At 38.8% G+C, this 17,996-nt stretch overlaps 1 protein-coding gene and 1 non-coding gene across 6 annotated transcripts; both read right to left on the bottom strand.

Moving 5' to 3' along the window:
- Positions 1-135: 135 nt before the first annotated feature.
- Positions 136-11,261, bottom strand: pom121 (POM121 transmembrane nucleoporin). 5 transcript variants are annotated; one of them, XM_073874417.1, is made up of 15 exons: positions 10,524-11,261; positions 9,773-9,978; positions 9,423-9,584; positions 9,221-9,313; positions 8,772-9,114; positions 8,284-8,375; positions 7,854-7,933; positions 7,561-7,682; positions 7,386-7,485; positions 6,938-7,303; positions 5,437-6,828; positions 4,900-4,956; positions 4,287-4,376; positions 873-974; positions 136-774 (listed from the first exon to the last, which is right to left on the bottom strand). In XM_073874417.1, the coding sequence occupies exons 1-15, from the start codon at positions 11,160-11,162 to the stop codon at positions 680-682; spliced, it is 3,939 nt and encodes a 1,312-aa protein (XP_073730518.1). In that variant the 5' UTR covers positions 11,163-11,261; the 3' UTR covers positions 136-679. The 5 variants fall into 5 exon arrangements, with proteins under 5 accessions (XP_073730518.1, XP_073730521.1, XP_073730519.1 ...); XM_073874420.1 differs by having other exon boundaries at positions 8,940-9,114; positions 10,524-11,260; XM_073874418.1 differs by lacking the exon at positions 4,287-4,376 and having other exon boundaries at positions 10,524-11,260.
- LOC129447613 (small nucleolar RNA SNORA68) lies at positions 8,573-8,704 on the bottom strand. The gene has a single exon (XR_008645518.2). It is a non-coding gene; the product is annotated as a small nucleolar RNA SNORA68 (small nucleolar RNA).
- Positions 11,262-17,996: the final 6,735 nt, after the last annotated feature.

Genomic DNA, 17,996 nt, shown 5'->3' on the forward strand with positions numbered 1-17,996 from the left:
GGAGATGAGAGTGTTGTGCTAAAAACATCAGCTTTGGTTTTTGAACAGATAGAAGTCAGTGCACATAATACAATGTAATGAACTCAAAAGGATCTTTTTATGATTCTTCTTTCTGAAATGAACGTGCAGAAAAAGTGAATAATTATACTGTTTATTATGCATTGCATTCGGAAAAAAACTGCTTTTCATTTTTTAAATGAAACAGATAAAATAATCCCCCTTTTGAAAGGTATTCCAAAATGCATTTGGTGAAAACTTGAAAAGCATGACAATAAAGACTAACTACATAGAGAGAAAAAAAATACCTTACTTATCTAAAAATAACGTGCATCCGATTACTCGTCTACAGACAAAAAAGTTCAAATAAAATTTTCAACAGGCCTGGATTGCAATTCATGTACAAGTTCAGAATTGAAAGTCTGTATCTTTCATTTCTTCAAGTATAAACCATCCTGTTCTCCAATCGCAGATCTTCTCAACAGAATCCATCAGCGATGAGTTTTAGCGGACACACCCGCTCTAAAATCTACGGACCCCGTGGGCCTTGATTATATACATCTGACCAGCCCTTGCAGTCTGAAGGGTTGACCGAGAGCCCAGCAGCAGCATCTGGGTCAGCCGAAAAAAATAGTAACAATTATGTACTGTTGAAGGGACAGGTCTTGGATCAGTCATCTGATCACTTTTTCCTTGGGTGTTGCCTGCGTGCTTGCAAACGACGTTGCCCTGAGGGCTTGGAGCCCGTTCCGATAGAGAAAGAAGCTGGTGAAGCCCCTAGAAAAGATTTAATGTTTATTACAAATCATTTTCACAAATTCACAAGTGGCCATCATCATTTTTTCTTTTTTTTTTACAAGTAACCCGTAACTTACCAAATGGTGAACCTCCCATTGCACCAAATCCTGGTGTTGCTGGACTTCCGAACGGCATTGACATTGCTGTGGATCCCTGACCAAAAACAGGTGTTGACGTACCTATAAAAGAAAAATAAATGTGAAAAATGCATTATGATGTAAGGTTTGAGTCTGTGTGTAAAAATATTTTTTTTAGAAATGCTTCATTGATATTATCAATATGTGTTTGTTAAAACCAAGCTAAAGTCATTTATCTCATCAACATAAAATCATTCTACGTAATTGTAAATTTAATTCTGTGTAAATATAACCTTGATATCTTTAATTCAGGGCTCCAGACTGAACCCAAAATTTGAGAGTGCGCCACTGAATTTTACATCCATTCGCACATGTGCGACCAGTAAATTTGACCTTTTTTGTGATGTGATCATGTGACACTAAATTTAAAACAGCAAATTGTACTTTATGCATCTATCATCAAAGTATTTATTTGTAATACAGTGCATTACTTAGTAGAAATGTGAATATTTGGTTAGCATGTTGATTTACGGTATGTGCCCCTAAATTTTCTGGTTGCGCCCCTAAAAAAAGTTAGTCTGGAGCCCTGTTAATACTTGGTCATTTCAAAAATTAATAGGGGTGTCACGATTCATCGTGCAAATGCGCATTTTCTCAATTAATGAATTTGAATGAATTACGGTGAAATCCCGGCACATCCAAACGCCAGAGGGCGCTCCCGTGCAGAAACTCCCTTTGTGCCACACAAGAAGTAGCATTACAAACGCTATTCCAGGAAATGTCTACACATGAATATTTATACGCTGTTCTTCAAATTGTTTTGGGTATTTTTATGATAATAAAGAATATTTTGAATGATTTTGTTTAACGAGTGTTTTTTAAATGCACATTATAAAGGACTCCGACTCATAATGATTTTAGATTGATAAGGACTTCTTACTGACCAAATGCCGTAATACAGGCACAAGCTGTGCATAAAACAAAGAATCGTAGCCTTGCGATTCAGAATCGATTTCAGACAGGCATTTTTAATGAGGACCGCCATTGAATCGTGATTGAATCGTTACATCCCTAAAAATTAAGATTAAATCAAATTTTGATGCTTTCTGATACATAAGCCTGGATTCAACTTTCTGTCTCCACAAATGGCTGTATAGCATACTAACAGGTCTGTTTAGCTACACAATGAAAATCTGTGTTTAGCACATGAAAGATTTGATCTCATTGAACCCAACTAAGACAGTACTAGAGCATTCATCTTCTTTAGACAGACATACTTGGCAGAAAACCAAGCGGCTTGCTACTATTTATGAAAACATTATTTACTGTTGTATGCAAGTTTTCACAAGCCAGACACAATCTGGTTAAACTAGTGGTTGCTGGGTGGAGTGCTAACAGATAGGTCAGGTTATTCCCTAAAAAGGGTAAACTACACCCAACAATCACGATCAAACACTCGAACAGGTGACATTGTTAAATATATTACAGTAAATATCTATTACTTAAATAACTACAAAATATTGCCTAATTATACTTAATTCTTGTTATTATACTGTAATTGTGAAATTAAAGCACAGAAAAATTCAATTACAAGCTTAATAAAGTAAATTGGTATGGGGGGACTGAAATGTTTTGATGCGTTTGAAACAAAATCACTTCAATCAGATTCATAAACTGAAATTAAATGTTTTATGAACAATTGAGGAGCTCAGATGGGTGATTATCGCAAAATTAGACTTATGAGGTGTCATGAAACATTTTGATAAAGTAAATGCAAAGTAAGAGTATCAAAATAAGCATACAGTTACAAACATCTCTTCATGTACTATTTTGCACATGATTTCAAATTACATCATACACATCAAGTTTGTTGTTTTTTTCACATTTAAGGGAAAAATTTTAATTAACGCAACGTGTCCATGACTGGATTTGGGTTTTTTGAAACGGAAATATTATTATATAATAAAATAAAATAAAAAGCTTCAGTGCATGTAATACTATAACATTTACAGTAAAGAAACATGTGGTATTTGGTGATCATTGGTAAATGTAATATAAATGAATCCAAGACCAATTTTCTCATCCTCCGCAACAATTTTCAATCATTGTTTAAGTCCTCAAGGAACTAACATTTTCTAAACAAAAAAAAAATTGTTGGAAGGGACATAATTGACTGTGACACTCAAGATGGCTACCAGGTAAGTAGTTCTTATTTTTTCTCTCCAAATAAAAGTTGACATTTTGTTTGCCATGTTACCTAGACAACTTTTTAGTTCTCATTACTGAAACATGAGTTTGTTTTTTAAATCCTCTAAAAATAATGGTTATAGTAAGTTCAGACCTTAATTTTATGTGCAAAAAAATTATACCGGACACCTTCTAAGTCTGGATTTCGTCAGAATCACCCAGATGCAAAAGCCTCTAAACACCACCAAGTGTATAATAAAGCAGTTATGTACAGATAAAATTTGGGACAATATGTTTTTTAGGGCCAGTGCCAATAATAATAGAACTGTGTAAAATAAAAAGGACGACACAATGTCACTTCCTTCCATTGTAATGAATTGAAGGCAAAAATGTTTGTTATGTAACGTTAGGCTCTCTGATGACTTCGGGCACTCTCATGGTCTTTTACTGCCTCAACTTTAAAATGATTAGTTCCCACCACCAAATTGTCATTTCAAATTTTCTTTCGCGTACATGCGACAATCCTGACAAAACATGGCGACATTTTCGTGATCAAACACAAGCTTTCTTCATTTCTCCGTCTATACTTGCCTCCGCTCACTCCCAGAAGTCCGTCCCAACCACCGCCACATTTAGTTTAACATTTAATTTTAAAATTTTCCTCTTTAAGCAGGGCCGTTGCTAGACATTAGGGCTGCATAACAACTAATCGCGAACTAATCGCCTGCAGAACAAAAGCCCGTGTTTACATCATATATATGTGTGTATTGTGTATAATAATTATGTATATATAAATACACACACATGCATGTCAAATTTAAAGAAATTTTTTTTTATATATTAAGTATTCATATTTATGTATAATATAAATTATATAAAAATGTATATACACATGTAAATGTTTCTTAAATATATACATGCATGTGTGTGTGTGTGTGTGTGTGTGTGTTTATATATACATAATTATTATACACAACACACACATATATTACATAAAACACAAACTTTTATTCTGCAAACGATTAGTTGCGATTAGTCAGATGCAGCCCTACTAGACAAAGCTCTACTCCATTTATTGCTGACTTTTAAATCTAAATATTTTTAACTAATATTAGTTTCATATCTGAAAATGCAACAATGCAATCCTATAGACCTGACGAGAGGTTTCCCTGAGATTTTTCCTCTAATGTTTGAGACCTGACTGGGTGAGGATGTAGTTTGTCTTACCTCCCTTACACTTATCTGCTTCCCTTTTCCTGCGTTTCTGAGGTATATCTACAGACTCCTTTTCTGGCTGACTTTTTATCTTCATCATACCTAACATTATTAACATGTTAGGCGGCATAAATGACATAAAATGTTTGGAAAAAATGACAGCAAAGAAATATTTGTTTAATGTTGAAATGATAGCAATGATTAATAACTTATTTTTACAAGATTTTAAGAAACTGCTATACTAAAATAATCTCAGTCATAGTTACTGCTAAGTGTTTATGTAGTGTCCTAGAGTTAAAGGTGTAGAAGAGGATTTTCTCGAATTTTGGAAAAGAAGCGCCTTCTCTACTTTTAAAAAAAATGCAATTGTGCAACACTCCTGATTGACAACTAGGAGGACCAATAGTCTTGACGATCCACCCGGAAAAAGAAAATCCTCCGCAATACCTTTAAATATTAGTAAACTAAATATAAGTTTCATATCTGAAAATAAAGAACAGTATAAGACATAAAGGTGTTGATTTTCTCAGCAACAATGCAATCCTATAGACTTGACAAGAGGTTTCCCTGAGATATTTCCTCTAATGTTTGAGACCTGACTGGGTGAGGATGTAGTTTGTCTTACCTCCCTTACACACATTTCTGCTACCTGCATTCCTTTTCATGCGTTTCTGAGGTCCATCTACAGAAGCCAATAGTGATCGAGTCAAAATAAGATTATCACTATTATTTAGAAACTTACTTAAGTTTCACCCTGTTTTCATAAGCTTACTCAATCGCGTGGTGTCACCTGGACTTTTGAATGCGGTTGTGGGTGGATGAACGGAAAGATGCGGGCAGACATGGATTTGTGCGTGTATGCGTCAGTGCGACTGCTGCGTCGCTTTTACAAGCGCAAGTTGGGTAACTATTATTACACTAGTTAACTTCTCAAATTTAAACTTGAGAATTACACTGAGGTACGTTCTGCCTTCCTTGTGTTTTGGTGGACACGCTCCAATCAATTCCATGTTTCTCGCGCTGGTTTCATTGCAAACTGCGCGCAGGCAATGGGTGTATGAAAGGTTACTGGGATCAAACCAGTAACCTTTGCACTGCTAATGCAATGCTCTAGCAATAGGAACACAATCTCAAACAGAATACAATAATAAAATGGACTTACCAAAAGCAGGCTTGTTCTCCGTGTTGTTAGCCCCAAACGAAAGTGGAGTTGCAGGTGCAGGTGTCCCAAATGGCGTTCCCGACACTGAACCGCCAAAATTAAAGCCTCCGGAAGCAGGAGGAGCAGGAGTACTTGGTGCCAGGTTCTGAGGCGCTGTCGAAGCACCTCCAAAACCAAATGTAGGAGCTGGAGCAGGGAGAGGAGCTGTAGTCTGTGTTGAGGCCCCAAAGATGGGAGCCGCTGAAGGGGTGGTGGTGTTACCGAAAGGGAAGCCAGATGATGCTCCGCCAAACGTAGGCTGACTGGTAGTCCCAAACGTAGGTGCCGCCGTGCTGGCGTTCGCCCCGAACCCAAACGGTGATGCAGCACTATTACCCCCAAACGTAAAAGGCTTTGAGGCAGCAGGAGTCTGCTGTGTGGCCCCTGGAAAGGTCGAGGCTGAAGTGGTCATGGTCGAGCTTCCAAAAACGGTTTGCGTCGTAGTTGCTTCCATGGTTGTGGCGGGGGCATTGGCAGTTGTGCCGAACCCACCGAACGACATTGAAGTTGAATTCTGGTTGGCCGACAGCTGGCCAAATGTGAATGAGCTCTGGGCTTGTGGAGCGGGTGCAGGTTTTGGTGCTCCGAACTGGAAAGCAGAGTTGGTGCCACCAGCGCTGGCTGTAGTGGTGCTTGCAGCAGGGGCGGCGGTTGTGGTCGGCGCAGCTCCGAATTGTAAAGAGGCATTTACGGAGGGAGCAGACGTGGTTGTTGCATTCCAGCCACCAAAGAGAGACTGGCTAGGGGCTTGTGTGGCCGGAGGAGGGCCGGCAGAGGAAGTGGACACCGCTGGTGGTTGGGTACTGCTTAATCCACCAAATAACATACTGCTGTTCTGTGTGGCCGGAGCAGCAGGTGTTGTCGTCGTCGATGTGGTGGTCTGGCCAAAAGCACCAGTGCTAATTCCTGTGGTGCTGCTGCCAAATAAAGGTCTGAAGACAGGCTGAGTGGGTTTTTCCGCCGCTGTAGAAGCCGGAGTCGTATTTGCTGGGCCAAAAATAGGCTTAAATCCAGACAGCAAAGGGTTGCTAATGCTGTTCGTTGATGCAGTTGGGCCGACCGCAGCTGTAGATGAAGCATTTGAAGATGCAGGTGTGGCCACAGGTTTGATGAGGCCGAATAAGTTGCCTCCTCCTCCTAGAGATGGCGAGCTGGATGAAGGTTGTTGAGCCAGGATCTCAGCGAAGGTAGAGGGCAAGGAGGTGGCTGGCTTAGTGGTAGGTGTTGACATGGAGGCCGGCGTTGAGAACAAGGACCCCAGAGATGTTGAGCCGGACTCGGATTTTACAACTCCACTGCCGGCGATCGTGGAAGTGGCAGGTGTAGAAAAACCTCCAAAAGACACTGCTGGAGCTGCATATAAAGTGACAGACACACAAAGGTTGTTAGTTACGAGTATTACCAACAGTATCAGCAATGCAGCAAAAAATAAAAATTTCCTAAATAGTAAAGTCAGACACACCTGCAGTTGTAGTTCCCAGTAAGGAAGGAGTACTGAGAAGTGAATCATTCCTCATGTTTTTAAGCGACTCCAGCAAAGGGTTTGAAATACTGGAGGCCGAGACAGTTGGTGCGCTAACGGTGGATCGTGTAAAGCTGAAGGTTATAGGTACGGTACTGACTGCGCTAGGTGCACCGATGGTGAGGTCGATGGTTAGCGCAGGAGTTGCGGTAGTGGTTGGTGTCGTCTCAGGTACAGGCGTGGAGAATGAAAACAGAGAGGGATCTGACCTTGGGACAGGCGCCGCCTCAGATGATAAGGTTGATAGAGCGAAGGTAAAAGAGGGAAGTTCGGAGGGAGCAGGAGCTGGAGCAGGGCTCACTGGTTCTGTAAAAATTAAAATAGTTTCAAGACTCCAGACAAAAGCACCTTATTTTGATTTCTCTTTACTAATGTCAAAACCACTTACCGGGCTCCTCTAAAACCTTCTGTATCTGAGAGAAAGCTGCTTTCTTCTCCATGTCCAGATCTTTCACAGTGATGGTGTAGCCAAGTTCGGGAGGTGGTGGTAATGAAGAAGAAACATAAAAATAAATACACCTTCACACAACATCACTATGACATAAACAAACTCTGTTACTTACTAATGAAATTTGATCATCTCTTTTTGTGGTGATCAGTTGGATTTTACGCCTGCGTTTACCGCTGCCGCCCGAGTCTGATGTTGATGTAGCAACAGGTGCCTCCGATTTTGGAGTAATTTTAGCTGTTAAACACACAACCAAATGAATGTAAATTGTGTTGCGTTTTAAACCAAACATTTATTATCAACTCACAAATTCAATACATTAAATCAATACTTAAGTTTACTCTGTCATTTGCATCCTAACATGATAACTTACCCTTCACATTAAAAACTTAATACATATTTCCTTACCTGAAGCAGGGGATGGGTCAGGCGTCTCCTTGTCAGTTTTCATCAATGAAGTTAAACTCGGTGAGGTAGCATCATCCTCCCTAAAGCACAAAAACGATCAATGTCATCAACAATACAATTGGACTTAAAAGTAACCCATTAAGTTTAGCTCCAACCCAAACAAAACAAACAAAAAAAAGGTCTTTAAGATGATCTAAACCCGTTACCAAAAAATTTTCAAGTAATCATGAACACTTCATAACTTAAAAGAAACTCTTTAAGATGCTTAATGTAGCTCAGTGGTAGCGTTAGGGGTGCAAAACGTCATGCATTCGATCCCAAAGAACCCACGTACTGATAAAAAGTAAACACTGTAATATGTTGCAAGTCGCTTTAGATAAAAGCATCTGCCAAATGCATTCATGTAAAATAGAAATAGGTTAGTACATACCGCGCTTTCTTCGAAGCTCGCTCTGGAGTTTGACTGGGAGACCCTCCTGGGCTTGTGAGAGGAGAAAGACTAAGACTGGATGCTGCCCTCCTCTGAAAACAAAAAAACAAGAGTCAATAAATAGATGAACTAATGAATGCAAAATAAAGTGATCACTAGAGTTAAAATCTATGAAAGCATCACACAAAAATTAAAATTCTAACTGCACTACTTATATTAAAGCTAGCTGACCATGACTCAAACTCATCCTTTTTTAACACCAGTTAAAGGTGAAGTAAGCAGAAGTATGACATGTTGCACCTTGAATTCACTTTCAATGGCACATTACACAGCCTGTGAAAGGCGACAAGGTTCAATTTTACTTTGCGCACACATAGCATGGTCATGACATGAGGAAATAACCTTTGGGTTTGTGTGCAAGCTTAAACTAGTTCATAAGCACGTCCTTCTTAAGATAAGGTCAAGCGTGTGCATGAGATGGACGTTACCGGTGGATAACCCTGTGAGGAGCTATAGGAACTGCGAATAGCATTTCGGCTAGATCCAGACAGCTCGCTGGAAACAGGACCAGCGCTCACAGATCTGATGGATGAGGCATGAGATCTCTTCATAGTGGTTTCAGATAAGTTCAAGCGAGTACAGGAGTTGGACGTTACCCGTGGATAACCCTGTGAGGAGCTATAGGAACTGTGAATAGCGTTTCTGCCAGATCCGGACCGCCCACTGGCAACAGGACCAGCGCTCACAGAGCTGATGGATGAGGCACGAGATCTCTTCATAGTGGTTTCTTCCAAAACAGGAGAATTCACCCCTCTCTTTAGATTCCCAGGCCTGAAGAACAGACAAAATGTAACCGCATTACATACTGTAAAATGATGTAATCATAAACTGATAAAGCATTACTAGTTTAACCAACAAAAAACAGATTTTGACCTACTTTGGCACAAGCTGAGAAGGATCTCCATTCTCAAGGAGTGTATCAAGGAGTGTATCAAATGGTGATTGAGAGCGTTCACCACTGTCATGACGGCTGATGAGAAGACAACATTACAAAATATGATGTAGAGTAATGCTTAGATTTCCAGAACAACACAAATTATTTCTTTGATAATCTTGGAGAGCTTTTGGTCACAACGTACCTCCTTTTGCTCTTCTGCCCAAGAGCAGTCTTGTCCTCTCCATTCACAGTCCTCTTCCTGCTCTCCCGGAGCACGCTCAGAACATACTCTTTGGAGCAGGGGTCTACCTTGGCTCCGATCGTTGGGGATGTGCTGGCCCCCGGTGAGTTCAGATGGTCGAACCTACAAACAGATAAACACCACATTTAAACATTACATAGACAAGTTTGCAAATGCAATCCTTTACAGTGCAAAATTTAGGATCGCTTTAATTAAGGAGTCTTATCAAGAGGTCTTGCAAAAGAAATAGGACGTGTAAATGAGACATCCACAAGCAAAGAATTGCTATTAGAACGAGTCAAGATACTCACGTTGAGGATCGATTTGGGTCCGGTCTAGCGATCTTCACTGTGACCGGGCTGCGAACTGCCCCTGGGGAGCGTTGGATTAGGACCTTCTTCTTACACAATCCATCCCACCTTACAGGTGGCATTACCCCGATGTAAGATGTCCCGGCCTGCTGAAGGGGGTAATGTCTGCGTGGGGTGATGGTGAATCGACTCACTGTGCCCACGGGTTCCCCGAATGACATTAAAGGTTAAAAACGGTTATGCTCACAAAGTAAAACACATGCAAATAAATCCTATAAATTAAATCTTAACCAATAAACAAACAAACCAAAAATTCCCAAACAAAAATTACATAAACATTTAAAAGGTTCCTCTAACAATGAACAGTAAGTACTTATAAAGCAATTCTCATCTATTCTTTACTTTATAAGACAATGTAACTGCAAAGCTGTCAAAACTTTGATGTATGCCACGAGGAAGGCTTTATGCATCCCTGCGCGTGCAATGTCAAACATCTAAACTGGTGTAGGAGGAGCACTGCGCCTGACCAGCGCCAGCAACTCCCACATTTTCAAATCATGGAGGGAAATTTGGACAACTGAGGACTAAAACGTGCAAACGCTAGAATGGCCGATGTTAAACTTTTTTAATTCTAATGTTTACACATTATTAAAACTTTACATCAATCATTACATCCTACTGAAATATGTAGACGTAATACAGAGATAAGAGACAACACGTGCTTGTTGGCAGACAGGTCAAACTGTTCAACTTCCCCGAATGACAGTCTTCTGTTAGGGGTGTGTACAGCATGGTTAGGCCGTGCGAGTCTTTCCCGGAGCTGCTCTCTGGGGTTGATGAAAGTCGCCGATCCCCCTCCGGGCCTCACCGCTGCGGAGGGACTTTCTTCAGCCTTGGCGACGTAACTTCCCATGAGTATATCCCGAGGACTAAACACTGAGTCGCTGAAGGTCTGGTTGTCTCGTCTATAATACGAGCTTGCAATATGTCTATTGCTAGGTGAAGCGAAACAATTTCGCGCATCACTTTTACGTATCTTGCTCCTGCCGGTGGCCGGGACTCCCCTCAAAGTCCGGCCCGGTAACCAGCGCAGTAGAGCCGGCGGCACGCTCAGCCCACGACGGGGGTTGAGGCCTAATCTCTCGAACAACTGCAATTCTTCCGCTTTGTGAAAATAAACGACGCAAGACGCGACGGATATAAAAACTATGTACAAATAAGCCGGTATGAAACTCAAAACCAGTAAAAGAAAAAAGAGGAAGAAGACTGCAGCGGAGATAACGACTAGGCGCCGTTTATCTTCAGGAGACATGGCGGCACCGCGCCGCCGAGGAAAGATATCCCATAATTCCACGCGTCCGCGCGGGATTTTTACGTCTCGAGGTGGCATATTCAAGAAACCGAAAGGTTGATCCTTAAATCCTGATTGATCAAGTATTTGCTGTGCATCTACTAAATCCTGTGGTTTTGTTGTGAATATTAATTTTCTGTAAACATTACGTTGCCATGGGCATGTGCATTATGACATAATGGATGATGTGTCATATGGAACTTCACACGTCTTTCTGTATAAAGCATAAGATTAACACACAGGCAATGCTAGTACACTCTACTATTTACTATAACAAACTGTAGCAAATTATATGTAGTTATATACTAATTAGTACACTTTGTAAATGTGTACTATAGTGCTATATTTTATAGTCTAGTATGCCTAGTTTTTTTTTGTACATGTTTAGCTATATTTCTGAGGGCGAAATGTCCTCAGTAATATGTAAAATAATATTATCATAATCAACTTGTAAATTTTTTTCATGTTATTAACAATATAATTTATCTTTAAATGACATAAATAATAAATGTACGGAATAACTGACAACAGGCCGTCCCAGCAACAGAACGTTTAACTATAAGATTAGTTTTTGGTTATCTTTTTAGGTTTTATTTTTTGCAACCATTAAATAACGTTCGCATAACGTTGCAGGGTGAATATTTTTAAAATAATGAACCAAAAGCAAACCGCGCGAAATAACGTTCTGGTAACCAAAGACTAACGTTAGGGGAGCGCTTTGAGAACCAAAAATCGTTAGCTGGGGTTTAATTATTCGGGAGAGTAATAAATGCACACCCAAGGTGGTAAGACATTGTTCTGGTGGTTATTTAAAAAAAAATGACAGGTCAGGTGTGCGTTTATCAAAAAGTAATATCAATGAAAAATTTCTTAACCAATCAGAAGCATCCTTTATTCGACCTTCGGCTGCAGCATTCAGATTGAGAAACGGCCAATGTTTGTTTAAAATTATTATTTAAAATCCTCTAGATGGCGCAAATCACTTTTGAAAATACATCAACACGTAGGAATGGTTTCCCGGACGGGGCCGTTTTTTATCCAAAGGCTGCAGCCTGCGGAGGTCCCATATGCAGGCTGCATACGTCATCAAGCCTGGCCCATTTTAGTTTACTGAGCATTACATTGACAAGTTATAAGCATATTACAACAATTTACGATTAACTAATAATTTTAGTCAAATTTATAATTTTTACTATTCTGAAATAAGACAGTCTGGATGACGTATGTAGCTTAGAAATGCAGCCTCCGGAGGGTGCAGCCTTCGAATTGAGAAACGGCCACAGATTATCTTGAAGGGATAGTTTACTATATAATAAAAAAAATCTGTCATCATTTACTCATCCTCATGTTGTTCTAAACCTGTAAGAATTTCTTTTTTTCTGGTGAACACAAAAGAAGATATTTTGAGAAATTATGGTAAACACAAAGCAGTAAGTGACCATATACTTCCATAGTAGGAATAAAAATAAAATGGAATTTAATGGATACCGTCAACTGTGTGCTTACCATCATTTATCAAAATATTTTCTTTGTAATTTATCACAATACTTCCAAAATGTTTTTTCATTATATTCCTACTATGGAAGTCAATGGTCACTTACTTCTGTGTGTTTACCATAATTTCTCAAAATATCTTTTTGATATGAGTAAAATGAGAATTTTCATTTTAAAGTGAACTATCCCTTTAAACCAGAACTAGGCCTTAGTTTAATTTAAAAAATATAACTAGTTTTAACAAACACACCTTACTAAAAACATTACATTTTAAGGCAAAGCAAAGGGCACTGATGTATTTTTTTTTTTATTTTTTTTTTTTTAGTTTGGACAGTTCTTACTTTTATTTTAGTCTAGAGCTAGTCTAATCCCTGTCTGGGAAACCGCCCCGTAATGTTTAATGTTGTTTTAGAAAGCTTTTAAATCTTACATTAAATGGCATTACATTCGTCCCAACATTATACATAGGCCTACATTATATAAAATTGAGCTGATGGACAAGCTGCTCATTTCAGTTTCCACTTAATATCAGTTTCACTCACTTAAAGTTTCCTCCCATTGTCATTTTTTATATAAGATTGTAAAGTGAATTACATGAGCAACCGTCATGCTGTTTTAGCATACTTAAGAAAATAAAACACGTTACTATAGCAATAATCCACTGGTTAGGTCCTGATGAGATCCTGCTAAAGCTTGGAAAGATGAGACACCTGGTAGTATCTTAATTCACAGAGGAATTTGTTAACAAACACCTACTAAGATAGAATAATAAAGTGCATGGGTAATGTCCACACACAGCAGGTGGTTGCTGTATTCATATGTGCTTAGTGTTCACAGGAAAACAGCTGCTCTAACATTTTAAAAGGGCAGGTGTGTTACCCAAAGCCTAAAACACTCATTTCCATTTCATTCATGGTTCAGACGTTTCTTTCAGACGGACCCCATGAGGAGGATGTGTGTGTGGCCGTTTGCCAGGGGAAAGGACTTGTGCTATTGCTTTGAACACTTATCATGCGCGTACACACGCACACACACACACACACACTAGTACATTCAGGAATCAGGCACCCCTTTAATTCTTTTGATTGGCCTTATTCTGCTATGACATCAGTGCAGATGGTGAAGACCTTCTGCTGGTCTAATAGTTTTAACCCGGCCAGGCTTAGATTAATGGCCCAGTGTGAACCGTGAAGTGCAAGGGCAAATTACGTCCTGGAAAATCATGCCCTGCAAATCTACAGGTGCATGTATGTTGATGCTCCTTCATGTACCCTTTTTGATTAGATTTTTTAAGTAAACAATATGTTTATTTGAATATGTTACACATTTAGATAGTAAGAACAAAAGAAATACTGACTGTAGTATTCCTGCCCTATCAGACCAGTTTTGGCAATGTTACTAACATCAACCTCCTCGCCAGCCCCCCTCCTTAACCATCTGTCACTGAGAGGGCCATGTAATAAACAAACCCCCGTCCCCTAGATTTTGGTCTCTATTTCCTGATTAAACACAGTAGCCCACCTCACAGTTCCCCCTGATTTACCTGATTTACATGTTCGTGGGTGAAAACATTTATTGTTTATTGTTTATTGTTCATTTATTGTTCGTGGCCCCATTGACTTCCTTTGTCCATGACACCCTTTTATCATGTATTCTTAATTGTTGGTGTTTTTTTCTTTTGTCAAGAGGTAAAATGTTTTATTTTTACTGTTGATCACCATGTGGCACCATTAACCCTTTAGTAGGCCTGTGCAAAAATAAACAGAGCTCAATTTCTGGCTGTTGATTAACAGATTTGTACAAAAGCAAAAGTAAACAAATATTCATCTGATAAATTGTTACAGCTGTTTAATTTAGTGGATGTTTTTATCCACGAACAACACGAAAGGGTAGTAATTATGCCAATGGTGTATTTTTGAGTTTTTGAAAAAACTCAAAGCATTCTCAAAATATGTGTCAACAAGTTTTTTCTGAAACACAGAGAAAGTTGTGGCCAAATTAAGACCAAAAAAATCCCCCAGTGGATGAAAACATCCTGGACAACATAAGGGTTAACAAGTGGCCAAAATGGTCTGAAAATGCTTGAAAAGTGTTTTTGGACTGAATGTATAGCAATCAGACAGAACAGGCTCTGTGGGACCAGCTGCTATACATGCTGGGAAATTAAAGGTTTGGTGCCAATGAATCAGATACTAAAATTGTATAAAATAGTATCTAATATATAGTATATCCTCTATAGAATCAGCTGTGTCTGGCTTTCTCTCAAGGGTTTTTCCCTCCTAGGATTGTTTTTCTCCTAGTAGGTTTTTTCAACCCCTGGGGAGTCAGCTGACATTGGCTTAACTTAGCACCCTCTTCTATACTTTACATTATTACTACGCTCGCTAGTACAGTTTAATCTCAGCCGCTGTATTCTGCTACTTATGTTGTCCATCAATTTTTCTGTGTTTTCTCCTGCATCTATTAATGTAAAGCTGCTTTGTTTTGAAAAGCGCTTTATAAATAAATTTGAATTGAATTAATTCAGATACTAAGATAAAATATATGAGGAGCTCAGACGCAAAAGCCTCAAAATGTCATCTCTGTCAAAAATGAGATAATGATATTAACCTCTCGGCACATATTATACATTCATCAAATGCTTTCCCTTAAAACTGCTTAATCTCAGCCTCAGGCCATTCAGACATACCGGATTGTTGGCAGAATCCATCAAAAGTCTGATAAAAACAAGAAATTTACAAGAAAGCATTTCAGACACACTTATAGGGGCGGTTTCCCGGACCAGGATTAGCTTAATCCAGGACTAGGCCTTAGTTTAATTTGGAAATAGAACTAGTTTTAACAAACATGCCTTTCTAAAACATTACCTGTGTGCATTTTGAGGTAAAACAAATGGCACTGATGTATTTTAAGATATGCAAGTGCAAGTTGTTTTCAGTATGGAGAGCTCTTAAAAGTGTTTAAGTCTAGGACTAGTCTAATCCCTGTCCGGGAAACCGCCCCATAGGGTTTTGCATCTAAGCTCTTTATAATGTATTCAATTACAGCGTATTATGGTGTAGTTGTTGGTCATGGTGGCTTGCTTTGGGTTAGATGAGTTCTTCAAAAGAGCAGGTTTTCTGGGTTCTTTCCGTCTATTTCTCACACACAAACATTGCTATCACTCTTATTTTTAGACAGTGTGGGTTTGGCATGTAAGAGGTTTAGTATATGTTGGCTAAGTGCAGCCACACTGCTGGCAGCTTTGGGGAGAGAGCAAGCAAGACACTTTTGTACTATTGCCTCCTTAAGTCAAATCACTTTATTGTCTCCTAATCTTAGTAAGACGCTTTGGATAAAAGCTTCTGCTAAATGCCTAAATGTAAATGCATGTAAGAGAGTACTGTGCAAAAGTCTTAGGCCACCATTAGATTTGTTGTTTTCACGACGTGACCATATATAATTATTTCCCATTCTCTTATTAGCAGTGGCGGCTCGTGACTGCTCATCCGAGGGGTGCTAATTCAAAATATGTGTTCGGAGTGTCATGTGTGTTGCTTGCGTTTTTAAAATATGTGTGTGTTGCGTAATGTGAACCATGTGCATCACGTGTTTTGTCAAAATAAGTGCCTGCTGCACACGCGTCAAAATCGTTTATGATAAAAGAGACGCTCACGTTCACAAAATACACGCAAGACACTCCCTTAACAGTAAACTCTGATTATGGGAATATCTGGCAAACATGAGCGTCTCTTTTATCATAAACCCTTTAGACGCGTCTGCAGCAGCCACTTATTTTGACAAGACGCGTGATGCACACAGGATCTCTCGATGCGCAGAACACATATTTTGAAAAAAGGAATGATGGGCTACATATATGTTGTGACGAACTTCGCATCGAGCGCCCTCGAAAAAAGACGTCACCGGCCGCCACTGCTTATTAGAAAAAAAGCCAAGTATTAAGCAAAATCAGGAACCTGCAGGCTCTCTTAAACCTAAATGAAAATGTGTTTTGAAAGAAAGCTCTCATGAATATGTAGTGTTGTCGCAAAAGATCACTGGGTGTCAATTCCCACTGGCATCTTAACTAAAACAATAGATTCATGGCATTAGCACCACCACGAGAGAAACACAATATGAGTCACTCACATGGCTGCTTCTAGTATCATGGTTATGAGTTTGCCCACCATCTGCTTCTGTAAACAATGTTTTCCACCCCAAGTCTCTGCTCTTTTTTCACATGAACCCACACACACTTATGCAGAATAAGTATGCAAATATCAGAACCAAATAAACAGTGGCTGGTTGCATACTAGTAGGGTGATTCTCACGAAACCATTGAAACACCACGCCACTAATGATTTTAGCTTTAAAATGTGTAATATAGTAACATTAAAAAGCATCAGAATTAACACAATACTGTGTTCTACTTTGCACAATGTGTGATTTCAACATAAGAATTTATAATTGTAAATTTTATCTCATTTTCTGCTGAAATTCTCATTACCGCAATGTGTCCGGCTGTGTTTGAACATGCGTTATGTTGTAATTTAATCAAATTAACACAAAAATATTAAGAAAAAAAATAAATGGATGTTTTGCTAGACTACTTTAGATGACAGAAAAAATATTTACAGAATATTCATGTATAATAATAATGAAGAAAAATTAGGAAAATGATGTGTCCATGCCTGATGTTCTCATCCTCCGCAACACTTTTTGAGAACAGTTTAAGCACACATACCGAATTTTAATAAAGTTTGATTTTGAGTGACCAAGCACATGGACCAGTTACTTCAAGATGGCTACCAGGTAAGATCATTTTTTTTTACAGTTAATTTGAAATATTGTCTTGTCAGAATGCTTACACGACATTTTGATTAACATTACCGCAACATATGCTTATTAAATGTTAATTTAATTAATAGAAGCATAATACTTTGTTTTTAAATGCATGTGCAGAATCTCCAAATTATGTTCTTTCAGGTTTGTCATGTCATTTTGAAAATATGTCAGTGTTGATGTTTTCTGACTGTTGCGGTAATGAGATTTTTTAGGACTAATTTTTAAAATTATGTTAGAAAAAGTGTTAAATGATAAGTAAAAGTTTTTAAATTAATGTTTCCATTTACTCCAGACTTTGTTTTTCAATGTCTGGTGGGAAAAAAAGTAAATTTAAGCAATTTTTACATTTTCATGCTTGACATTTTTAAAACCAAGTTTTCGTGAGAATCACCCAGTAGGTGTAACTGCTAGTCTTACAAGTAGTATTTTCTTCTCTGTTTAAGTCAGTTACAAATGTAGAGTGATCTTATTTTAATAAAGTAAGACTGATTAGCTCTAACTATAATTGCTAGTTGGTCAGACTAGTTCTTAACAGACTCCGTCTTAACTTACTGG

Source organism: Misgurnus anguillicaudatus, chromosome 12 (genome assembly GCF_027580225.2).
Source record: "Misgurnus anguillicaudatus chromosome 12, ASM2758022v2, whole genome shotgun sequence".
Classification (NCBI taxonomy): Eukaryota; Metazoa; Chordata; class Actinopteri; order Cypriniformes; family Cobitidae; genus Misgurnus; species Misgurnus anguillicaudatus.